General features: G+C 34.8%; 2 protein-coding genes and 2 non-coding genes across 4 annotated transcripts; 2 read left to right on the forward strand and 2 right to left on the reverse strand.

Annotated features, from left to right (window-relative positions):
- The first annotated feature begins 1,458 nt into the window (after positions 1-1,458).
- On the forward strand, positions 1,459-5,416 carry cxcl19 (chemokine (C-X-C motif) ligand 19). Its single transcript, XM_059355344.1, has 3 exons — positions 1,459-1,632; positions 3,466-3,601; positions 4,857-5,416. Exons 1-3 carry the CDS (start codon positions 1,581-1,583, stop codon positions 4,987-4,989), a joined length of 321 nt encoding a protein of 106 aa, XP_059211327.1. The 5' UTR covers positions 1,459-1,580; the 3' UTR covers positions 4,990-5,416.
- Positions 5,417-10,435: 5,019 nt separating this feature from the next.
- Positions 10,436-22,099, reverse strand: trmt10b (tRNA methyltransferase 10B). Its single transcript, XM_059354936.1, has 8 exons — positions 21,724-22,099; positions 20,686-20,794; positions 20,435-20,568; positions 19,252-19,404; positions 17,636-17,714; positions 16,842-16,909; positions 13,625-13,748; positions 10,436-11,272 (listed from the first exon to the last, which is right to left on the reverse strand). Exons 1-8 carry the CDS (start codon positions 21,850-21,852, stop codon positions 11,154-11,156), a joined length of 915 nt encoding a protein of 304 aa, XP_059210919.1. The 5' UTR covers positions 21,853-22,099; the 3' UTR covers positions 10,436-11,153.
- A 2,066-nt stretch (positions 22,100-24,165) lies between these two features.
- Positions 24,166-24,381, forward strand: LOC131990229 (small nucleolar RNA U3). The gene has a single exon (XR_009396036.1). It is a non-coding gene; the product is annotated as a small nucleolar RNA U3 (small nucleolar RNA).
- Positions 24,382-25,639: 1,258 nt separating this feature from the next.
- LOC131990228 (small nucleolar RNA U3) lies at positions 25,640-25,855 on the reverse strand. Its single transcript, XR_009396035.1, has one exon. It is a non-coding gene; the product is annotated as a small nucleolar RNA U3 (small nucleolar RNA).
- Positions 25,856-26,746: the final 891 nt, after the last annotated feature.

Below are 26,746 nucleotides of genomic sequence, written 5' to 3' on the forward strand. Positions count from 1 at the left end.
AATGTTCAGTTTAATTCCACAAATAGATGAAAGCTCTAGTTAACAGTAACTTCATTTATCTTCAAACAAGTCAACATTATACACATTGTAAATAGCAGCAGCAATATTGATTAAATACCAGCATAAATATGATCAAATATCTGTAGAAATATTGATTAAATATCATTAGAAATATTAATTAAATTCCAGCAGAAATATGAATAAAATATCAGCAGAAAACTTTATTTAATACCAGCAAAAATATTAAAGAAATACCAACATAAATATGAATTAAATACCAGCAAAAATATTATGAAATTCCTGCAGAAATATTCATTAAATATAAGTAAAAATATGAATTAAATACCAGCAGAAATATTTATTAAATATCAGCAGATATCTTTATTTTATACCTGCAAAAATATTGATGAAATATCAGTAGAACTATTTATGAAATACCAAAAATATGTCTTAAATACCAGCAAAGATATTATGAAATACCTGCAGAAATATTCAGTGAATATCAGTAGAAATATGAATTAAATGCCAGCAGAAATATTAATTAAATATCAGAAAAATATTATGAAATAGCAGCAGAAATATTAATTAAATATCAACAAAATTTCTTATTTATTGCCAGCAAATATATTAAAGAAATACCAGCAATAACATGAATTAAATATTAGTAGAACTATTCATTAAATACCAGCAAAAATATTATTAAATACGCGCAGAAATATGAATTAAATATCAGTAGAAATATTAATTATCAGCAAAAAAATTCAATAATTTGTACAATTACACTTCAACATTTGCTTTAATACCAGCAAAAATATTAAAGAAATGCCAGCATAAATATTAATTAAATATCAGTAGAAATATTAATTAAATACTAGCAGAAATATTAATTGAAAATCAGCAGAAATAATTATTTAATACCAGCAAAATATTAATGAAATATCAGAAGAAATATTAATGAAATATTAGCATAAATATGAACTTTAAATATATAATATATAATATAATATAATATATAAAACTGAGAGGAGACACTTTTACATAGTAACTCTATTGTGCTGTATATAAATGGTGAGAACAAGCAAAAAAAAACACTGTTATCTCACAGTATCATATGTGCAGTAGCTGCAGGTCAAACTGTGTTTGTTTACAAAATTGTATCTGTTGATCATTTTCCTCTTTCATATGTAGAGGGAGAACACAGAGTTATGACAGGCAGAAGAGAAATGACGCTGCAGGCCAAACGTCCAGACAGACGCACTCTGTCTCCATGACTCATCTCTCTCTCCGACAACCGCCAGCATGCTGCGTCTTAACCTCAACGGGGCCTCTTGTCTGTCCCTGAACTCACCGTCCCATGACTACCTTCTGCTGCACATGTGAATGCACCAAAGTGAAACCAACACACACACACACATGTATACAAACTGGGGGTTTTCTCAATTTCCCACAACCAAGTTTAAGCAGAGCACATGACCGCTGTATGTACAAATATCAGAGAGCAGAATGTATAAAAACGGTCGCAACAGCTGTATGACATCTGCCTTGAGTTGAAGAACCTGACAAGCACCAGCATAAACAAGATGAAGCTCTGCATCCTGCTCGTGTTTGGGACCCTGCTCGCCCTTGTTTACGGTAAGAGCACAACTTACTATAGCTTCTACAAGACTAAACATTAATGGTAATGTAAAACCTCAGAGGCTTGGAATGACGGTTAATGATGGTTAAAGTGGGTTGATAATGTCTGATAAAGCTGCTGGTAAATAGCTGCAAATAATAACATGTTTCCTGCCAGAATAGATTAAACATGTGTCAAAATAAAACATATAATAAACATGGTGTCAAAGAGTGGAGCAAGGAGTTTTTCCAGGGAAACCAGTGGGTTTTTTTTTTTTTAAAAGTTGGAATTAATTAAACTTTTGTTCACAAACATTCCACATCGTGTTCCAATCATAGACTGTATAAAATGTTCCAATGTTAAGTGATAACGTCCCTTATCTGGCTCCAGATGTAGTTGGTCGTGGAGGAGCCCATTTTAGCTATTCTATTACTAGTATATACAATAACATGATGTGTTTTATATGTAAAATCTTAATCTGCAAAGTAACTATGACTGTAATTTATTAACTGCAGTAGAAGGAAAAAGTTAAGTTTTTCCTTCTGAAATGTACTCGACTAGAAATACCATAAAATGGAAATAAAGTACTTTAAAATTGTACTGTACACTGTAAAATAGTAATAATAACAATAATCATAAAAACTGTAAAAATATCCAACCACTTATCGTCAAATAACATTAAACACAAAAAAATTTGTACGGACAATTTATTTTAAAAATATGGATAATACACAGTAAATAGCTGCATTTAAAATAAAACATTACATTATTATTGTATTAAAAGAATGTTTTACTGTGAGTGTTTTTACCATTACTTTTTTCAGTTATTTTTACAATTTCTTTTTGCATTTTTTAAACATACATTTAGTTAGTTTTACTGTAAAAAACATTAATAAAATTTACAGTTAGCAATACAATATATATATATACTTTTTTTCATAAGATTCACTGTAATTTAACAATCAAGACCATTGAGTAATTTAATGATCCTGTAAAAAAAAATTATATTGTCTAAAATTTTGATTTTTTATGCCATTTGCACACAAAACAAGAAAAACCCTGTAAAATTATACAGTAAATTTCTGTAAAATAACTCATTTTTACAGTATACAGTGCTACAGCACTGCAGTTAATATATTTAACTAAATTTAACCGCTGAAGTTACTACGACTAAAAAAAACTAAATGCAGGCCTAATCTTCACCAACATACGAATGAATGAACCAGTGGCGGTAACTTAACTGCATCATGAGTTGACAGTTTAAGTTGTAGTGAACAGGAAGCTGGCAGCAGGACAAAAGGAGGAAGTGCCTGTTTTACCGCAATACCAGCTGGTGGTTGTGATGAAAGCCTTCAGTTAGAAAGTGATCGTGTCAACACTTAAGACACACTTAAGATTTACCAGCTGCCTGATGTTGCAATCTAAAGTTCCAGTGAATACAACAGGAAAGGGAGAGGAAGGTAAACTCATGACTTCAGATGAATGCTGACAAGTCTCTGTCGGGCTCCAGAGCTTTGTCTATCGCTGTTGTGTGTTGGAAAACCTTGCACAATATGAGTTCAGCAAGACTGCAAAAAACACAAAGAATAACCCAAAAAAAAACATGAAATAATTGATTACTGCAGAATAGGAATTTTGTATTGGCTTTGCAAAACAGCATGAGCTTCTCAAGACTAAATTGCAAACATCTGCATGTTCTAAACTGTGGAATAGAAGATGTTTGAGGTCAAGTTTGACTTAATAAATAATTTAGAAAATCTCTGCCAAGAATGAGAAGTTGTGAAGTATGTTGTGTGTTTAGCTACTTTTTAAGTGGTGAAATTTGACTGAATAATGTCTGTTGGTGACAGGAATGCCGCCAATCAGCCGGGACTACAACACGCACTGCCGGTGCCTTCAGCTGGAGTCGAGGATCATCCCTCCGGACAGCCTGAGGAGCATCAAGCTCGTCCCTGAAGGGCCTCACTGCCCCGACAGGGAGGTCATGTAAGTGTAGTTATGAAAGAGTAAAACAACCTAGATTGTAATTTAAGATCTCAAAAAAGGGCCGCAACTAATGACTATCTTTATTTTCATGAACCCTGTGAACCCCAGACGTATGTTTTCTTTAAAAGACTACCAAAAATACACAGTTTGTTGAAGAAAGAAACTGTAAAAACAGGCATTATGAGCGAATTTTTAACTTTCCGACAGTCGTTGATTCTACATGTCTCATTAAAAATGTTGTCAAAAAAGATCCTGTTAAAAACATTAAATTCTGCTCCTCAGAGACTCTATGAAGCCATGATTGGTCCTGCTGAGACGAACGGTCACGTGACAAATATTCACTGAAAATCTGTTTACACAGAGCTGAGAGGAGAGGACAGGAGAGGCTGTAAACATACAAATAGTTCAATATGTATAGCATGTGGAGACCAATAACAGATTAAATTTACAGTGAATTTAAAGGTAATATATATCCAGCGCTGGTTATGTCCTTGGCATTGTTTCTAGGAAGTTTTGGATTTGGAAAAAATAAAAATCATTATTTTTTCAGCTTTTTAGAGTATGATTTGAACAAAAATTAGAACATGGGGTGTTTTTAAGATGAAAACAGCACTCCTGGTTGGTTATAAGGCTTTTTTAACACAATATGTAATAATTTTACATTTGTTGTGTTTTTTAGGCAAAAATATATTTTAAAAATAGAAAGCTTCTCAATCTAAATTTTTAAAACATATATTTAAATGAAATGTAATTGCACATACAATTATGACAGTTTATTCTGATAGTAAAATTAATGTATTTTTTTTCAATAATATGTTTTTTTTACAGGCCTGAGTTAATAAAATGATAAACAGATTAACTTAATTGTAAGTAAATTAGTAGAATAATAAAAAAAATTGAATTTATATATATAATATAAAAAAGAAAAAGAAACAAATGATGAATAAAATAAGGGATACATTAATGAAAAAAAATTAAATAAAGTAAGTAGAGGTATGAGTTGTAATAATAAAAAAGAAATTATTATATTTTTTATGGGTTATGTGAAGCACATTCAAATGTTATTAATCGGCCCTATACAAATAAAATTGCCTTGCCTTTGAGACAGGATTTAGGTCAGTTTGTGGGGAGATATTATGAAGAAAATAATACAGAAGTTGAATTCCTGGAGAGGGTGGGAATGCTCTTTTACTCAAGATCTCAGTGTTTATTAAACCCTGGCTCTAAATTACTTTTTTTGTTTTTGTTTGAGCAGCGCTGGACTGGCGAACGGGGAGAAGGTGTGCCTGAACCCTCGGTCCTCCTGGGTGAAGAAGCTGATTCACTTTGTTCTTGAGAGGCAGCTGCAGCCTCAGGGTGGAGCTCCTCCCAAGACTCAAGGGAAATAATCACATGATGATGATACAATTTTAAAACATGTTGCAATTAAAGCTGTAGTGGCTTTCTGCAGCACTGAGCCATGCTGTTTTACTTTAATGAATAACAATATTTAACCAGGTTGTATAACTTCTTTTTATCGTATTTGGTCTGATTTTTTTTTTTACTACAAATAACATTGATTGTGGACTTATATTGTCCGTTTGTCAGAAAGATTGTGTGAATGGAGGTGTTGGAAGCCTTTGTGTGTGTAAGGTATTTAACTGTGTGTTAATTGAAAGTTTGGTTGTTTGACATTTTGAAGCAGATATGTAGCATGAAATCTGTAATATTCTAATATGTAGCATCATTTATGTGCAAAAATTGTGTGGAGCTTCTCCAGCTTTGTCAAGCTCCTGTTCCTATATCTGTGAGGCTTTAAATAAAAACCAATTGAACAAAGTTAAAAGTGGTGTTTGTTCTGTCTTTGCTCTGGATGTGAATCCTGTAGCATCATATAGTATTTATACATACATACATATACAATGTCATTATTAAACAAAGAATATTTCAATTTAACTTTAATTTATCCCTGATTCAGGAAAAAAAGTTGATGTAAAACTGTATAAAACAGTAAAAAGTAATAAAAACAGTATGAAAATGATATGAGGGGCCATATAGGCCATAACTAATTTATATTTACCTCTCACATTCACACCTTTTTTGTGTATGTGAGAGGTAAAATTGTGAATATGAGAGTTAGTGAAACAAGTTTTTCCACAGATAACCTGCCAGTGAAACTACTTTATGCTCTATTTAAAACGTGTTTCACATCTAAACTAAAACTACACACAACTGGCTTTATGTTTACAGTTTATAGCTCTCTGACAATGGAGGGAAACGCCATGCCATGAAATGTTTTCCACCCTAAATAACCCGTTCTAAACATGAGGGGGTAGATGATTTCTTACCATCTATTATTATATTTTATATTTCACATGCGTACTGCTCCTTACTTTTGCAATAAAGTATTTCTGATTCTGATTAATATGGAGTGAAATGTAGTGAAACAAACCTCTCCCAGATAACATTAACCCTTTGGAGTTTGGGGTTTTGTTTGTTTTGGACTTTTACCATGACGTGTTGGTATCATTGTTTTCAGCACAACCTCATCTATATGACCTTATTATTATTTTTTTCATTTTGACTTACTGGATTTTGAACACAAAAAACACACAAAAACACACAAAAAAAATTACAAAAAAAACCCCACATAAAAACACAAAAAATACAACCCCCCCCCCCCCCCCCCCCCCAAAAAAAAAAAAACATTTTTTTTAATAATAAACACACATAAAATCACACACAAAAAATGATACAAACACAAAGAAATAACAAAAAACAGTTGACACAAAAAATGCTGAATGCACACTGCAATATTAGAAGACTCTCTGCAAAAAAAGTAAAATCATGTTACTATACTTGGTCGAGGTGTTGTTTTTTTATACCTTTGCTGAAAAAGGGTTGATGCATTAAATTGGACATGGAAACTTCTGGAAAAGCCAAAACTTTAGAGTTCAGCTGACAGCAGGGCTCCATGCTGCTTCGTTTTTACGTCGTGACGTCATGACGAAGTCGCGCTCCAGCGCTTTCATGGACTCCAGAGGGTTAATCTGTGTCAAAGCGCCGATCCCTCTCCCCGGAGAAAAAAACGTGTGTGGGAAATCCTTTCAGAATAAGTCAGGGTGTGGCGCATACTTGATCCCTTATGTAATGATTGATTGGGACAACAAAGTACAGGAAAAGTGTGGCTTATAAACTGATAAAGGAAGGTAAAAATGAGATTGACAGTGTTGAGCGAAGGCTGCTCTGTTGTTTCTGGAGGAAATTGGCAAAGGAAGAGCTTAGACGGAGCATGACGTGTTTGGGTTGATGGTGCGGATGGCAGCACGCTGATTTGTACGGTGGCCCTGAGAGCTCACAGCACTGCAACTTGAGAAAACACATGCAAGTACACAAAACACAAGCAAATTGAGAAAACATCTTCATTAATTTGACAACACGTGCGCAGCATTTAGAAATAGCGCTGCAAAGACCACAACACAACACGATAAGAAAACGTGCAGCAAATAGATCACAACACAACAAAAGTGTTTCCAGAAGACACTTATAAGTGATGCACACGTCTGGACACGCATGTGATGTTATCAAGTTATTTCAAGATAATGATAATTTCATGTTATAATGTGATATATATAGCGTTAGCCCGCTAGTTTGTATCAATCACACTGCAGTTAAACAAATCAAAAAAATCTCTCAACGGCACCCAGTTGGTCTTGGTCTTGCTCACCTGTTAACGTTCGTGATTTTTTAATTATCTTGAAATGATGACATAATATCTTTGAATGGTCCTCTGGACTAAAAAGAAAAGTTCCTGCAAAAATTCATGCCTCAAGCTGTAACACAGCCAAAATGATCAACAAATGAAAAAAAGAAGAGAAAAATGGCCTAAAATCCCAGAGGAGGGCATAAGGGTTAAATATTTTTTCCTAAATACTTTATCTGCTTGTTTTTAGCCTTTTATCTGCCTGTTTTTAGTCTTACATTTTTATATTTGAATGTCATTCTATATATGTCTCTTTTAAATGCTTTTAATGTTTTGTGTAAAGCACTTTGAATTGCCCTGTTGTTGACAGGTGCTTTACAAATAAACTTGCCTTGCCTTGTTGTTCAGTTCTGTGAGACTGGGTGTTGGCAGTCTGATTATTTTGGCAGCAGTGTTGGTTTTAGTATGAAAGCTACGCACTCTTTGATACATGACGCCCCTGGTTTCTGCATTTGATCATCTTGAAAAGCTTTTATTTGGATCGGGGTGATTCAATCCCATGTTGCTTTGGGAAAAAACGGCACAACAGTGGGCTAGATTAGCTGCTACTGGATAGCAAATGGTAATCAATCATATAGTGGTAGTCAGCCGACAATAGCTCAAAATATATAAAACATATTCCAAAGCCAGTCATGAGCATCATTACATGTTTGAGCTCTTCCAACAATGTGTTTCCTCTGGCCCTTGGAGTTTGGATGGGAGTAGTGTTATGGTGACTTCATGTTTTTTGGTACTCGCATCGGTTCAGTGCAACAGAGCCACTCGGTCCAGTCCTCTCCTGAGAAAAAGAAAGACACCTCTTAAACAAGAAACACTCCCTAGTTAGCCATGACTATAGTATGATACAATGTTGTTTCGGGAAATAACATTCATTACCATTACTACTTTTATTGGCTTGCGATGTTTGTCCTGATTCAACCCTGAAAGCAGGAGGTTTATGTCTGTGAGAAATGGGTCAGGATTAAAGAATATGTGTCTTTTTTACCCATCTTCTTCTGTTGTTGTAAAGATGATACTTCCTTTTTAGGTAAAGACCACAGATACATTAAATAGTAGCATTTTTTACCACAAATATGTTGAACGTGATAATGTCTGAACCATTCTGCAACCTGTTCTCAATATGATGCTTTAAAGAGACTACACATGACATTCAGTACATTAATAATGCAGAAACCAGAAATGTGCTATGCAAAGATATATTGGAGTAATGGAGTCCTGACAAGAGAATGAAGTCGCCGAGCTTCTCTGTTCTTTGTTGACGACAAACAACAACAAATTAGTGTGGTAGGTGTAGATGATTTTTATACATTTTAAATTGTACTTCACTACAATATGGAAAATAATAAGTCCTGCACAGCACAATCATGGCTAGAAGTGTGAACAACTCAAAAATGTCTTTTGTGCAGAATAACACCATTATAACATTAATTATATTTAAAAAAGTTAAATTTCTCTAATAGAATAAAATATAATTTATATATACAACACTTTTTCAAGTGCCCACAAGTATCATGAAGTTAAAAAAAAACACACATTTTGAATTTGTCTTTCATTATTACAACCATACCCCTTCTTACTTTATGTTATTTTAATAATTTATCTCTTATTTTATCCATAATTTGTATATATATATATATATATAAATATTTTATTTACATTTAATCATTTTATCAACTCAGGCCTGCAACAAAATTCTATTATTAATGGGAAAAATATTTACATTCATTTTATTATCAAAATAACTTGTCATTGTCATTTTACGTGCAATAAATTTAATTTAAATACATGTTTTGTAAATGCTGATGCTGTATCTCCTTACAAAATGATATAAAAAAGATATTTTATTCATCATTTTGAGCCTAAAAAACCTGACAAAAAAAGACTCAAATTAAATATTGTGTCAAAAGAAAATAAAGCCCACCAGGAGTGCTTTTGTTAATCTTTAAAAACAAAAACTTCCCAGAAACAATATCAAGGACAAAACCAGCCCTGGATTTATATCACCTCTAATTTCACTGTAAATTGACTCTCTTATTGGTCTCCACATGTTTCCAGCCTCTCCTGTCCTCTCCTCTCAGCTCTGTGTAAACAGATTTTCAGTGAATATTTGTCACGTGACCGTTCGTCTCAGCAGAATCAATCATGGCTTCACAGTGTCGCTGAAGAGCACAATTTAACCGAAATATCACAATTTTAAGCTTCATTTTGGTTACTTTTTCTAAAGGAAAACTTTCATAACCTATGATCCTTTCAAGTACTGGAGGAAAGTTGAAATTTTGATGGTAATGTCTTTTTTAAAGTGTCTTTCTACAATAAACTGTGTATCCTTGGTGAACTTTAAAATTAAACATACCTTTTGATGGTGCCGGTGGGATGGTTGGGTTAATTTATAATAATGTTGAAGTAGAGGAGTTAACCTCAATGTGCTTTGACCGTTAATCATCAGTCTCATTAATCAGGTCCTATCTGTGATGCTGACATTTCCACTTTAAGAGGAATATAAATATTTTAATAGAAGTTTGGACTACAGTAAGAGATAAATCCCATGTTGTTAGGCAAAGCTCCAACCCTGATTCCCTCCTTTCAGCCTGTGACATAGGCCCTTTCAAAAATAAATAGATGTCAAGAAGAAATGTTTTTCTAATTTAGAGTAAAACACACCAGATAAAACAAGTAATTACAGTAGACATCGAACACACGGACGCTTTTAAATTATTTAATGAAGAGGCAGCTTTCAAAGTATGTAGGACGGAAGTTGCTGAAATAAAATACATATAAATACAATATTTTATGAATAAAGACATAAAATGTACCAAAAATATCAAAAATATATATAAAATGTGACAAATTGATATTCATTTCTGCTAAATTTGCTTCTCCAATATTTACATACGTATAATTCCCCTATTTTTATTTTTTTTCTATTTATTTTATTTTTTTAAATTAATTTTAAATATTAGGGAACATTCAATATGAAAGTAAATAGGGGAATTACCACAAAAATAAATAAATGAAGTAAAATAAATATCAATTTAGTTTTATTACTATTCATTATTAATGCATATATATATATATATATATATATATATATATATATATATATATAAGATATTATTTGTGGTACATTTATTGGCATATTTATTTATTTATCTATCATGTCATTCATTTATTTGTTTATTTTGTCTCCAGTCCTCTTTAGAAAAGAGGTTCACAACATTTTTAATTAAATACAATAAAAAATAATAATACAAAGAACTGTTCTGAAATAATTGCATTCTTCCCTTAAACGTCAACATTTTTGTCTCAGACACCATTAGTTTGAATGTTAATTAAAATTGGAGGGATAATGTATTTTATCTTTGTTGGTTGAGCAAAATATTTTTTATCACTCAAAATTATTCTTCTGTGAAAATGTGCGTCAACACAACACAAAAACTCACAAAAAAGGTTCAGATAAATTTCAAGGACGAATTCTCTGCTGGACGGCTCATAGAAAACAAAAGAAACAGTTTCCCCATTGTAAACACAATTACTGCTTTTTGTCATTTTACTTATTAAACTTCACAGATTCATCAACTATAAGAAAAACATTTAATTATCTCTAAAAAAACAAATTATTCACAACACTGTTGTTCACTGTGACTGGACTGAGAGGAAGGATTCCTGAGAAAGTGTTTTTTGGTTTCAATGTGAACAGTAACATAACAAAGATAAAGGCACTTATCACATTGTTCTGAATGACTCAGATCAGCTGTTCTGTGGAACTGGCACCTTGGAGTTTCCCATATGAAGAGTTTATCACATCAGGGTTCAGGTTCCAGTTTGTTTAGAGTCTTGTGCAACAACGTAACCCTTCCCCTGTGGGAACCAGGCCTGCAGGGCTTCAGCCCAGCTGCCCGTGTTGCAGAAAGTCAATAAGATGTCAAACACTGTGGACAAAGAGAGAGACGGCATTAATTAGGGATGGGCGTTTGGAAGAAACCTGCCAACTCAGCATCTATAACGTTAACGATCAATTAATCAAGTAATCGGTACGTTTTTATACATCCAGTATGTATAAAAACATGCACACAGGTGCATCTCGATACATTAGAATATGATGTAAAAGTCCATTTCCAGTAGTTCAAGTCAAACAGCCCCAACCAAGTATTGAGTCATATAGATGGACATACTTTTCAGAGGCCAACATTTCCATATTAAACATACTTTTTAAAATTGGTCTTTTGTAATATTCAAATTTTCTTGAGATACTGAATTTTAGGTCTTCATTAAATGTAAGCCATAATCATTATAATTAGAAGAAATTAAATAAATGAAGACATGAAATGTTTCATTCTGTGTGTAATGGATCTATATAATGTGTTATTTCCACTGTTTGAATTGAATTACTGACATAAATAAACTTTCTAAGATATTCTAATTCATTGAGTTGCACCTGTACATTGGTAAAATAAAAGATATATATACAGGACTATGCAGAAGCCTGTTTTGATAACAGACGCTTATTTTGAAAGGACTAAAAGAGACTTCCTGTCGATCGTAAAACTAACTAAAGTGAGATTAAACTGTAAAAAAAACGTCAAGGAGTTCAATGTTGGGTTTTTTTTTAGCCCCCGAAGAGGCATGAGGTTAGTTTTCACAGTAATTTTGCATATTTAAATGTGTTTTTGTGTTAAAATAAATTTTGGATAAAATTAAACCTAGTAATTCATGCTAATAAGGTTTGATACAGTAAGCTAGTTTGCTCAAATTCATACTCGTCTTTGTTTCCCCTAGAATTATTTTCAGCAGCGGTGCTGCTGTGTCCGTGGCCATGAGCAGTGTTGCCAACTCCTCAGTAAGGAAAGTAGCTATTGGCTGTCCTAAAAATCAATAGAAGTCGCTAAATGACGTCATCACCTAATTTGCATAATTTACCATGTGCATGTACGTGTAATTGACACTGTAGGAGAGAGGAATAACGTTGTGGGGAAGACAAAAAGTCAGTAAAAAACACCCTAAATATGTTTAGAACTGCAAATGCACTGTCTTCTGTCATAATTTCAACCCTGCTCCTTAAACCGGCCTCGGGCCTGGCTAAAGTGACCATAAAGAGACACTGACTGTAAACCAGCCAGCGGCGACTTCGCGCATGCGCTATTTGCAGACTGGACGCTTAGGGGTTAACTTCCCCTCCGGCTCTGTGACTGCTGCGGGAGGACTGTGCCGCTTCGACTCGTTCTTACTCCTCTTAAGGAGCCGCGGGGGTCAGCGGCTCCTTAAGAGGAGTAAGAACGAGTCTCCAAAAGTCTCCAATAATACCAGAAAAAGTTGCAGGATTTGTTGCTAGTCGCTTTTTTGAAAAAATAGTCACTAGGGGGTCTGAAAAAATCTAGCGACAAAGTCGCTATGTGCCCTGAGGAGCTACGCTGTTATGTTGATGTGACAAGTCGAAAATAATGTTGTGTGTTGATGTGCTCACACAGTGCGAGGGGAAATCATTAGTGACGCATTTATATTAATAATCATGTGAAATTTCAGCAGCTGCTGAATGAATGTAGATAGATAGATAGATAGACAGACAGATATGGTAAATGGACCTGCACTTATATAGCGCTTTTCAACCACTCAAAGTGCTTTACACTACAGACTGCGCTCATTCACCCTTTCACACACACATTCATACTGGTGGCAGAGGCTACCCTAAACGGTGCCACCTGCCACCATTGGGAATTCATTCTCACACGATGAACACAGCATCAGGAGACATTTGGGGTTCAGTATCTTGCTCAAGGATACTTCGACATGTAGGCTGCAATGGTCAGGGATCGAATTACCAACCCTTCGGTTGGGGGCCAACCAACTCTCCCAACTGAGCCACAGCCGGTCAGGTCTGGTGCTCCTCTCCGACCTCTGCCCTCCTTTGCCGGCGCCTACCTCCAAGTGTGGTGTTATACAGTTTAATGGCACGGGGGACAAAGGAGTTTTTAGTATGGGAAACACTGCTCTTGTATTTCTGTGTGTTTTATAATTGTTATTGCAACTTTCAGTTTGCAAACTGTAGCTTTATCCAACTTAATTCTCAGCTTATTGGCTTATTGACGTACAGCCGCAGAACTGAACGCTCGGCCGTGTTTCAGTTCAGTGATACTGATACAGAGAGAGTCAGAGATACAATTGAAAAATACACAGATCGATTAAATATTCCACGTGGTCGAATTCTTAACGACCATTAATCGATCATCAATAGTATCCCTACTATCCCTAATAACAAGTACAGAAGATCCTCCTCAAGTACTCACCTTGATTGACAGCGAGGATCTTTGAGTGGAAGTTCTTAACGTTGTCTTTCTTCACCATGTACTCGTCTATGGGCAGCCTCGCCGTGTGGACGCTCAGGTCTGTGGCCCTCGAGAAGCTCAACTTCTGCAGACAGAAGATAAATCACAAATCACACATGCATTCATGTAATCTCAGTGTCAGTTATATCAATAACAAAAGTTACTGGATTTGATTTGATATGAATACAAACATGTGGTTTTCTGCACCTCTCAGTCAAAACAATAACAAAAGATGGAGTTTGGAAATATGGTGAAGCAGCAAGGGATCATGGGAGTTGTAGTCAGGATTCCTTCATCGCTCAGGAAGTTTTTAACATGAGCTGAATTATCAACAGAGCTCTCCTCCTCTCCAAAACAAGCAGTGATTAAACACTGAAGGAGTTTTGTGGTAAAAATCAGTGTTTCGGGGCGTCCCGGTGGCTCACACCGGTAGAGCGCTTACCATGTATGCCGTGTGCTGTGGCGGAGCCGGGTTCGAATCCGGCCTGAGCTCCCTTTGCCGCATGTCTTCCCCTCTATCACCCCCTTTCTATCTATCACTATAAATAAAGCAACAAAATGCAAAAAAAATATTCTTTAAAAAAAAAATCAGTGTTTCTCTGATGCTGTATGGTGGATCCTTTATCTGGTTAAAATATAGAGTTAAAAACCACCAAGATCTCAGAAAATATAGCATTAAAATATGGCTTAGAACTGGATTTTTAAAAAAGTCAATTTATGACAATTTGTGGCAGACAACTTCAACACTTCCTTGATTAAAATAAGAGATTTCTCTGAGTTTGAAAATTAGAATCACTTTCTCCCCTGAAGCAGCAAGTGAATGAATTTGAGGAAATATGGCAGAAACGGAAAGCACATATATCCTCAAAACTCCCTTCTTTTGTTCACATCTTTTTCCAAATGTGTGCAAGTCTAGAAGTATATATGTATGGGTATGGCTACATGTCATTTTTTCTCCATTTTTCTCTCTACCCATGTTATCATTTTTGTTCAAATGATTCTGTAAAAAGCAGAATTAAGATAAAGAAAAAAAAAGTTAAGTACACAATTCAAAAAAAATATATTACATAGGTCAATTTGCTTGTAGACATTCTAATGCAGAAAAGTCAAACATTACACCTTTAAATAAAAAGTCAAACATCAACAAAAACAAACATCTGGAGCCTCATGTATCAACGATGCGTACGCACAAAAACATTGCTACAATGTTTTTCCCGCACACGCCACATGAATGCAAAGTGAACTTGCTGTGAGAATGTGTGTGGCACTGCAAACTTTTGTTTGGCAGAAACTACTTTATTGCTCTATTTAAAACGTGTTTGTGTTTACAGTTTATAGCTCTCTGACAATGGAGGGAAATGCTGTTTTCCACCCTCAATAACCTGTTCTGAATATGAGGGGGTAGCTGATTTGTTATCATCTATTATATTTTATATTTCACCTGCGTACTGCTGCTTACTTGTGCAATAATAGTATGTTGCAATGTAGTGAAACAAATCTCTCCCAGATAACATTCAGCCTTAATCACTGTGTCAAAGTGCCGATCGCCGACTGTTTCTCCTTTGGTTTAACATGGAGGTGTTAACGCTGCAGGTTCACACAGATCCCTCTCTCCAGAGAAAAAACATGTGTGGGAAATCCTTTCAGAATAAGTCAGGTGTGGCGCATACTTGATCCCTTAAGTGATGATTGATTGGGACAACAAAGTATAGGAAAAGTGTGGCTTATAAACTGATGTGTAAAAATTAGATTGACAGTATTACACAAAGGTGTAAGTTTAGAAGGAGCGTGTGTTCAGGGACCCTTCTGCCATGGTGCTGGTCTCTGATCCGGTCTCCTAACTTTGACCCTTTCACTGTATTTTCACTTAATGAGGGTTTATTTGAAGGTTTTGTTCAGTAAAAATGTCTTGTTCAGCGTTTGGTTGGACTAACAGACACTCCAAGGAGTCGCTGCTCATTTTTCGGAGTTAAGTAACGAACATTTAGCTTTTGTTTTTTGCCAAAACTAACATCCCAGTTAATGCTCCAGTTAATGCTAACATGAATTAGCAGCAGCTTCTCTCAGTCAGGTTGAGGTGTAGACGGGTGAAAGTAAGCCGGTACGGTCCGGTACTGCGTACCACTAAAAGATTCAGTGGCGGTTCGCAGTACCAGGAAGATGGGAGAGCAGCTGCCTGCTATATGACCCTCATTCAAAGCCAGTCACGGCCGCACTCTGGGTCAGAAAATAGATGCGCTAGCAATATGCAGTCTTAAAAACTACTTTGTCTGTTTAAACATTCCTTTTAACTCATTGTGAATAGTTTCTGAAGTGTCCGTGCTGTGTTTTAGTCCATGCTGGACGGAGCCTTGGCCGGGCAGCTCCCTCTCTCCCCCTCCCCTCGGAGAGAACCACGTTTAATGTCTTTACGTTCGTTGCAAAATGTCACAGTTAGAATCAGGAGGAGAGTAAGCAGTGCAGTTGTTATTTCATGTTTCATGTTATTTTGTTTAATTTTAACGACACAGAACAGCTCAGAAAATAAACTGCTTATGAGATAACGACCGGAGAGTTCACTCAGCAGTACGTGAGTGCGCATGCGCGTCTACTTCCGAAACACAGCGGTTGCTATGGTGATCGGTGCGTTTGATTTAATGCACTGGGACGTTTTCCACAACTGGTCCACAGACGTCAAGAAACGCTGCTTGCGCCAGGACTTTTTAAAATGCATGAAGTGAAAGAGAGATGAAGGTTTTTGTAATAGTACCGGCAAGAATTTAAAACTACTTTCACCCCTGGGTGTAGAGAGGCTGTAGTCAGTGATCAGATCCCTCTCCTCCTCCACAGTCCAAATATGGTCTGCTCCCCGTATCGGAAACAAGATGGCGACGAGTGTAACGCTAAACTCGATGCCTCAAGCGGGCCACAAACCAACAGGTGACGTCACGTCGACTACGTCCATTATTTATATACAGTCTATGGATGTATCAAGGAAAGGTGAAGCACCTGGCTGAGCAGTTTGATACATGTGGAGGTGAGTTTGCATACCTACTTTTCGAGTTTTGGGAGTACGCCATCTTTCAATATGAAAGCTATGCACTCTTTGATACTTGAGGCCCCTGGTCAGTCATGTTGAATTATCTGATCGTGCTGCTGATATGAAGAATAAGTGTTCTACAGTTTTAATGTTTATTACCTTCTGGATGCTTTCGTCCACAAGGCCACCGAGGACGTACACCGTGTCGGCATCCACTGTTTCTAAAGCTGAAATAAAAAAAGATTTACAAAAAATAGTGTTAAAGAAAATCAAACAAGAAAAGAAACTTAGTATATACATGAATATATACAGCATTTATTAACCTTATTTATTAACATTCTTTATTAACATTATTTATTAACGTGCTACTAGTATCAATAGTAAAAGTAGTACAAGTGGTAGTGGCAGCACTATGAATCAGTTACAGACACATAAGTGTGGACGGATTGTGCCCCCTGCTGGCCAAAAGATCTATCCCAAACATAATAATTTTAAAGTCATATGCGTTGCAGGAAATAAATATATATATATATATTTGGGGGTCAACTTTTCCCCCCACTGTCTAAAAATATGGGGACATTTACACAATTTTGGGTGCACTTTTAAAAATACTTATTATTAGAATCGATGCTGTTTTTTTGTGAAAAGAGTCCAGATAAATGCACACAGTAATCACCACCTTACACCAACATGAGCAAATTATAAGCATACTATTGCTATTATGAATGTATTTGTATGAAACAAAAATGAAATACATTTCATAAAAAGAAACTGATGGCTTTATATATATTACATATGATAAGGGTCTTGGCCTAAACTTGCTATTGGCACATTTTTTGTACCTTGATGACCTTGATGATGTTTTTAAGGAGCATTCTGAGATTTCTATGACACTAAACATACGAAATTCATCTTACTAGAAGTTAATCTGTGTTGAGAGGAATTATTCGAACCTTCTTCAGCATCTGGTGTGAGGTAGACGACGGTTTCTGGAGGAAAAAGGTCCAGACAGCTTTCTTCTGTTATGTCCATCTGAAATTAAACAAGACAAAGGGAATAAAACATTAGAAATAATCTTGCTACATATTCTAATTATTTTTCATCCAGATCATTTACCATTGATATTTTCAGTTCAAGGGGAAAATAACTTGTATCCAGATTAATTTAATAGCTCTGAAAGGAATACTTCACCTACATTTGTATATCAATTATACAATATATAACTTTGTTTTCTCACATACCAAAAAAAAATAAATCCCAAAATGAAAACAACAACAACAAACTCTTAGACAAGTAATGCTCCCTATACATCAGAAGACTTTGAAAAGATTTGGAAAAGACTCCTGGAAAACTATCAGCTCACACCTGCTCACATCTAAAGACAAGTGTTTAGAGTTTTTAGTCTCAGGCTGAGATTTTAGACAGACTGTCAATCCTGCAGGTTAACTATTTACAAGACTACAACTAGATTCTTTTAGCATTTTTTTCTTACCATGTATTTTTTCCCCATCATGCTCTTAGTAGAAACTTACAAATGGAGGAGAAGCAGCTTTTGGCTCCAGCTGCTCTAGTGTGTGCAGTGGTTCGTGTTGGAAAAAAAAAAAGAAGAGGAGAAGACGCCACAAAATGCCCCCTCACAAAGCTGAAAAGGGTTTCTGTTCTTCTGACATCTGACATGAAAAGTTGACTATTTTACAGTAAAAATAGATCTAAGGAAGAATAAAGGAAAAGAACATCTAGAAATGAATTCATGATATACATTCGTGCCCTATTTAATTATAATGTGTTTAATTGAATAAGTATATGTATCAGCTCTATCAACTTTCATTTAGTTAATCATACATTAATCATCCATTATTTATTATTTATTTATGTATACATTTATTTATACATTTTAACTGGGTCTCCTTACTGTTCTCTTTACTAAGAGACAGCACCCCAAAAATCTAAATATATGACATCACTATATTTTATTTGAGGACTGAGCTAACTAACATTATTGTGATGTTCCTTTTTCCTGTGGAAGTGGTTTTACTGGCCGGTCTGGAACCGGGGACCTTTCCCCCGCTCATCTATTGGTTGGTGATTGTGTTACGTCACTGAGACTTGAGATAATATCAAACATGTTTGATATGATCCAAACCCAAGACTAGGAAAAGACTGATATGAAACAGTGCAGAATAATACCTAGAACTTAACCATGGAGATGAGGGGAGCGCCTTGACTCCAGTAAGACTCCTAGATTTACTAAAGACTTTCAGCTTTTAGTCTGGGACTGGGGAAATATTTTGGTGTAAGCCCAGCATTAGTCTCATTTAAAACTCTTCTGTATCAATTTTCCCACACTCGTCCATTATAATCCAGTCCATTTACTTTTGACTTTCTCTGTTTTCAGATTCTTTGTTGTTCTCGGAGGCATGCAAGAAAAAAAGTCTTCTTCAGGAATTAAAGGTAACTGCTATAAATTCCTTTAACTAGGAAGAACTACAACTTCAAGAGATTTCCAGTTTTATCTGCCCTTTACTCAACATAAACCAGTGTATATGAAGATGTGAACAGTGATAATCACCATGTAGTTGAGGAAGCCTTCGTTCATGCGGAGACACTCCCTGTAGAGTCGGCTGTCCTCCCTCAGGTCCGTCAGCAGGACGTGAAACGGTCGAGGCGCCTTCTTGTTGGAGCCGTAGAGCCTCCTCAGCTGGCCCGCCAGTCGGCTGACCTCCTGTGTGAACAAAAACAGCTGTTAAATGACCTCGAAATTAAATAAATTAATGACTTAAAGAATAAATTAAGCCACACAATGGATGAAAATATTAAAAATGAATGCAGGCATATAAAATCTGACTAAATTGATATTTATATCCTATTTAATTTTCCTCTTTATTTTCTTATTTATTTTAAATATTAGGGATTCAATATTTACAAAAGTATGAATTTTTCACTGAATTCCCTGTTTATTTATATAACTTATTTCACACAAAAAAGTTAATAAATTAAGACGTAAAAGAACGATATTATCTTTATTTTATCTGGTTAATTATTTTAATAAATACAATTAATAAAATAAATAAATAAAATAATTAAAGAATAAATTAAGCCGTTAAATGTACAAAAAATAATATTAAAAATAAATGTAGGCATATAAAATGTGACAATATTTATTTACTTTCCTATTAAATTATTATTCTATTTGTTTATTTATTTTAAATATTGGGGGACATCCAATATTTACACAAAACTATGAACTCCCCTATTAAATTCCCCTTGTTTATTTATATAATTGAATTCACACAAAAGTAAATAAATTAAGAAGTAAAAGAATAATATTTTTATTTTATCGGTTTAGTTATTTATTGTTTGTTTATTTATATAATTGAATTCACACAAAAGTAAATAAATTAAGAGGTAAAAGAATAGTTTCATTTTAACTGCTTAATTATTTATTTTATCAATCAAATTATTGCTTTATGTTTATTTATGTAATTTAATTCATGTTTATTTAATTAAATTCACGAAAAAGTAAATACATTAAGAAGTAAAAAGAAGTATAAATCTATGTTGCATTTCATCAATTAATTATTGCCTACATTTATTTTTAATATTATTTTTGGTACATTAAATGGCATTTAAATGTATTTATTTTGGCATCTTCCATCCTACATAAAAAAAGGCTTCACAACAACTTTAAATTAAATAAATAAAGTACAAAAAAAGCCGTTTGAGAGTTGCTGATGCGGCTTTGAGGCAGCTACCTTGTCAGACATGCTGTCGGTCATACTCAGGTCGACGCAGAGTTTGAAGCCGGTGGACTGAGCTTCAGCTAAACGCTCTCTGGTGATCGCTTTCATGACCCGTTTGGAAAACTGAGGATTATCTGCTCTGGCACCTTTATGACAAAACACAGGAAATCGAAGCATTTTTTCGTATGAAAGTTCCAGAGTTAAATATAACTTACTGTAAAGTTTAATCTCCTGAATGAGAGTTTGCTTCTCCTGATCTGTACCTGAGTCCTGCTCACGGTTGAGCTTCCTCCTCTGCTTCTCTTCTTTCCTCTTGCTCTTCTTCGCTGCGAGCTGCCTCTCCCAGTGTCGCTGCTTCCTCAACACGTTCCTCTGTTCAATCCACAGATAAAACACCATTAACAGGGCAGAACAGTGAAAAGGATTAAAGTGATTAAATTAAGCCTTTACCAGCTGCAACATTAACACACAAGAAAGCATCAAGTATTATGAATCCAAACGTATAATAAGCATTTTTTTATATGGGTGAGTATTCTTAGTATATGATCATACTTTAAGTATAGTTAGTTATAGTTTTCTAAATCTCAATCTGAATTCTGAAACTATTTTTTTAGTCTAGGTTTTTACTTTTTATGTATTTTTTTTTTATTTATTGTCTTTTACTGTTTTAGTCTGGCTTTTAATAGAGCTTTATATATTTGTATATCTGTCAATTTATTCATTTTTTTAATGAAATAAATATTTTGTGTAAATGTCATTATCTTTATTTTATCTGTTTAATTATTTGTTGTGTTATTGTTCATTTATTTTCATGTTATCTGCTCAATTAAAATGTATTTCTTTTTTATAAATAAATTATTTTTTACTGTCGTACTTTATCTGTTTAACTATTTCTTGTGTTATTGTTTATTCATTTTATTTTATCTGTTTAATTATTATAATTTTAATTTTTAAATTTTAAATTTTATTTTATATAATATCTTTTTATTTTATTTTTTTTACCTCTGGTGTTTCCTCGCCGCAAGATACTGTTGTTTTTATTCATAATTGAATGCTGTTCTTATTAGCACTATTAATTGTGAGGTCATTCATTACTTGGTTTGTGTGTGTGTGTGTGTGTGTGTGTGTGTGTGTGTGTGTGTGTTACATTTTATTTGTATGAAAAATGCTATATTATTATGATATTATGTAATAAACTAAATAAATATCCAATAAAATAGTGAGTTCAATAATGGTCAATCGGTGCAAGCTTGAAAATGTTTCATGGAAATCTTTATTGAAAATGAGGTAAACAAACTTACTGAGAACGGAGCCGCTTCCCTCCCCGGCCTGTCCTCCACCTCATCCGTCTCCACGTCTATCTGAAGCAGATCCATCTCCTCTGAGGCTCCATTCAGCTGCAGCTCACTCACTTCTGAGCCCTGAGACATTTTCACTGGACCGACTTCACATGTATCACCTGAAAAAATACATTTTCTTCTGCAAAAGGAACCTTTCTCTCGCTATTTGTGGCATCAAACAGCAGAAAAATGTACACATGTGTTGCTATCGGAACACCAACTGTTATTTAAAGTAGTAAATTACACCTTAAAAGCCGCATATTAATGAGCTAAAGGCAGGAAGAAAGAGAAAACATGCCGCAGCTGAAAGAGGTGACGCTCCCATGTGAGCGGCGCGTTTGAATGACGTCAGAATAAACAAAGACCGAGGGGGCGGGGACAAAAATATCAGAAAAATAATAACATTCAGACAGCCACAAATCAATTTTTTTTTTTATGTTTGTGTGATGCTTGGAATAATCTTAAAAAATAAATAACTGGCCAGTAGCACTGATATTTCCGCCTCCGAGGGCAGTGTAATACAGACATATATACAGGCCGGATGAAAATGATTCAAAATGGACAAAATAGCCCCAGACTCCATAGAGTTAAAATATTTATATTTTTAGTCATTGCATAATGAAATAATAAGTTTAATAATATAATAGAGAATCCACCTTTTGATCCAATTACGCATGCGCAATGGGGCGCCATCTATCAGCAACATGTTCGGCTAGCATCGGTACAGGCGGTGAGTAAATACCCTCCTTTTCCCTTTTCTACTGTTTTTGTATCGTTTGAATCTCGTTAAAAACCTATGTAAGATGATAAACGTTTTCTTTAAAGCAATGGAGGAGTTAAAACAACAAAATACTGGTTGAAAGTCCAAACGGTCGTTCAGTTACCGACAGTTGTCTTATCAAGATATTATTTTTTAAACACGTGAAGTTGCTTGAATCTGTTGAAGACAGAAATATGGACCTTTATATTTAGTTTATCACAATCTTCCGTCGTGGTGGACGGACAATGCTAACAAACTAGCGATAGAAACGTAGCTAACGTTAATTTACGTCCGCCGTTAAGTTACGTAACATTACGTAAACCAAACACCAGCGGACCTAACTTTACAAACGTGGTTCTGGACGTCTTAACACAGGAAATATTAGTATTATTTTATAAATATGTTATAAGTTCAGCATTCATAATGGTAACACTGCATTTAAATCTCACAAAGTCATGCTATGGCATGTTATTAACGTTTGTAAGACATTTTCCATTATTAGCATAGTACTTAGAATTTAGAATATGTTATGATACATTAGAGCAGTTGTCTATGTGTCTATTATTATTAATTATTATTATTATTATATAATTGGTTGAAAAAATAAAATAAACAGGTTTGTGGAGCCTTATAAATATGTACTAATGTCTTCTGGATGTGCCTTTTTAACAGTACTTTATAGAAAGTGTAACCCGTGTTCCCACGATTATTAACAAACAAAAAACATGTTCAGTTTCTCCACTTATAGCTAGTATAATATAGTCCAAGTAAATGGGACAAACTTATATATTATACGGTATATTCTTTTCCAGTGAATTCAAACGATACGGGGTTTTTTTCGGCTAAAAGCCTGTGAATTATCGTAAGGGATAGCTCTTTAACTCCGTAAAAACATTAATTATGTTATATTTATATAAAAGTTTTTCCTCATGCCGCGGTATTTGGTCTTGGAACTGTCGTGTGATCTCGTTTGTAGTCGGAAGCCAAAAAGTGATGCACACTTGGTTCGTAGCTGTCTAGCTCATCTTAACGTTAAAGTTACAATTTCTGGTCTTTTCCTCCTTGACATTGTTTCCATATTAGCTAGATTTACACTGTGTGATACCAGCTTTAATCTAACGTACATGTCATGAGGATTACCTACAATCTAGGCTCTATAAACAACAGATATAACCGTGTTGTTGTTAGCATCTGAGGCTAACACGCTGCCATGCAACGTCGCAGCAGCCAATGACAGACTCGGGAGGATGAACATGTTACCACACAGCATTGTGGGTAGTCTAAATAAAACTATTTTATAGATTATTTACAGGTTATGAAGACTTTTATCTTGGGAAGACTTGTCATGTATATGCACTGCTTTGTATTGTCAGTAAAAACACAGATACAATTTATTTCCGGTGGTAAATATTGTCATTATAGTGCGTTTAAAATGTTAATATATCTTACTAACACTGTAATATATGTTGCGTGTTGTGGCTTTTATTCGGTGGAGTCAACTGCTCGGCTGTTAAGCTGATTTTTGTGATAATCTTCTCAGTATTTAGTTTATAAACGTCTGTCTACAGAGCTGGTTGTCAGCACCATGACAGAGAAGAGTAGGTTCGTCATAGTAGTAGTGGGGGAAGAGCAGATGGAGAGTTAAGACTATACTTTCAGGGATCATTTCTATAGTTTCTTACTTGAGAAATGTGTTTCTAAAGTGTTTGGTCTCACTATCCACGATGAAGAGATGGTGATACTCTTTCCAGAGCGCGAAGCTGGCAGAGAGACTTGATTCAGTTCATATGCTCTCTGTTTTTGATGACCGTTCATTGTCTCCTCGGGGACACTGAGGGAAGGAGTATGATCAGAGTGGTAGTGCAATTCTGTTAAATATAAATATTATTATGCAGTAATGTCATCCAGTATGTCACAGTGTGGTGATTTAAGTCAATTCAGATATTGACTGTTAGATATGAAGTGGTTTAAAGCAAGCATACATGAAAGCAATATAATAGTGAGCATAATGGAAGTCATATATAAACAATGTTTCATATGCATTACCATACAGAAATACATTAGACAACCTTTGCATTCTTCAATTTCTTGTTCATTTTAATGCCTGGTACAACTAAAGGTATATTTGTTTGGGCAAATACAATGATAACAGCAACAAAAAGCTCACAAGAGTTTAATTTAAGATCTGATATCTAGCCATTTTCAATGGTTTTAATTATAATTATTTGGGTTATTATCAAGAAAACCATGGACAATGGCTATATCAAATACTGTATCAAATATAACTTCCCTGTGTACACTATGAGAGTGCATGCATGAGTGTCTGCCTCAGCCTACACTTAAATTGACACTCGACAAATGAATACATTACGATTTCCACACTATAAGATGCTTAGTAGTTATCCTAGATAATAGTGATGGGACGGACTGTGCCGAGGCTTCGGAGCGTGTGTCGAGAAATCCGGGAAGTCTTTCATGAAGCGCGTGTCGAGGCTTGTTTCTTTAAGGGCGAGTGACGTCTTTGATGACGTTTGAAGCCTCGCTGGTTCAGGGAATGGTTTGAGTGTTGGCGTCAGGTTGGTGTGATATATGAACATAGATAAAGCACAATGGATCCCCGCAAAATTGAGTACAAGCACAGTGTCAAAAATATTCATTCTTAATTTTAAAAAATGAAGTCATCATCATCACCACCCCAGTATTCATCAGCACAATCATCTTTGGAAAACACTCCAACAGTTTTTTTGTTTTTTACATTAATAGATTTTTACCATTACCCATAAATTAATAAAAACAGATTAAATGAATGGATGAATGCACCACATAAAATCTAATTAAATTGTTCTTGGCAGTGATTATTCCCATGCTGACACTGCTGCAGACAGGCACGAGGCCATCACAACCATAGATATATATATATAAACAAGCCTTTCTTATATATATCTATGATCACAACTAGTTGAAACGACAGTAAAGGTTGTGACCAGCAGGGGGATTTGTGAGCAAATGAAGACTTGAGTAATTAACCTTTTTCAAGCAATTGGATGAAAAGCTTCAAGGAACTTAACCTGACCATAAGTATTAGATAAAGTAGTTAATATTTAACAGTATTGCACTACCACTCTGATCATACTCCTTCCCTCAGTGTCCCCGAGGAGACAATGAACGGTCATCAAAAGCAGAGAGCATATGAACTGAATCAAGTCTCTCTGCCCGCTTCGCGCTCAGGAAAGAGTATCACCATCTCTTCATCGTGGATAGTGAGACCAAACACTTTAGAAACACATTTCTCAAGTAAGAAACTATAGAAATGATCCCTGAAAGTATAGTCTTAACTGTCCATCTGCTCTTTCCCCACTACTACTATGACGAACCTACTCTTCTCTGTCATGGTGCTGACAACCAGCTCTGTAGACAGACTAGATATCAGCTCTTAAATTAAACTTATGAACTATTTTGTTGTTATCATTATATTCGTCCAAATCACGGAAGTAATCACCCCTGCACGTTTTCGAAAGGCCATTTTTGTACCCCGCAGTTTTTATCGTCCAAAAGCATAGACTGTATATAAATGTCGAAAAGAGAAGCGTCAGGCACTAGGACCAAGCGGAAAACGGCCGCTCAAGCTGAAGCCTGTTTCCCTTAGTTTAATTATCGTTTAGTAATAGTAATAGTAATAGTAATAGTTTTCCTCTATAACCGTGTCATCAAAATTGATAATTGTTAGGTCAAACCAAAAAAGGGAACAGTAAACCTAAAAGTAGCAATAGAAAACTAGAAGAACTACTAGAAAACACAGTGAACTGAAAGAGTTTGAGTTTTAGAAAAGATACTTGTGTCCCCCCCACCTCTGAAATCAAAATTTCGTCCCTGGTCAAAATAAATGTGTGTGTGTGTGTGTGTGTATTATATGATAATTTTATCAAATTTTAATCTACTATAAATCTACTATACTAAAAGTATCTAAAATAAACTGCTTAGTTAATGAAATATATATTTTTTTAAAAATTCACTTATAATTATCCAAAGAGTGTGTCTGTTGTTAGAATGAGCTTTTACTTTAAACATTTGAATGCAGGACTTATTAAAAGAGTATTTTTCTATAATCTGACGCTTTCATTAACGTAAAGGATCCGAATACTTCCGCCAGCACTGTCTGTTGAGTGTTATAAAGAATATTATGGCAATATTAAAAAATGGAAGTTTAACAAACGGCTTTTAATC

The sequence above is a fragment of the Centropristis striata genome, chromosome 17, assembly GCF_030273125.1.
Source record: "Centropristis striata isolate RG_2023a ecotype Rhode Island chromosome 17, C.striata_1.0, whole genome shotgun sequence".
NCBI lineage: Eukaryota > Metazoa > Chordata > Actinopteri > Perciformes > Serranidae > Centropristis > Centropristis striata.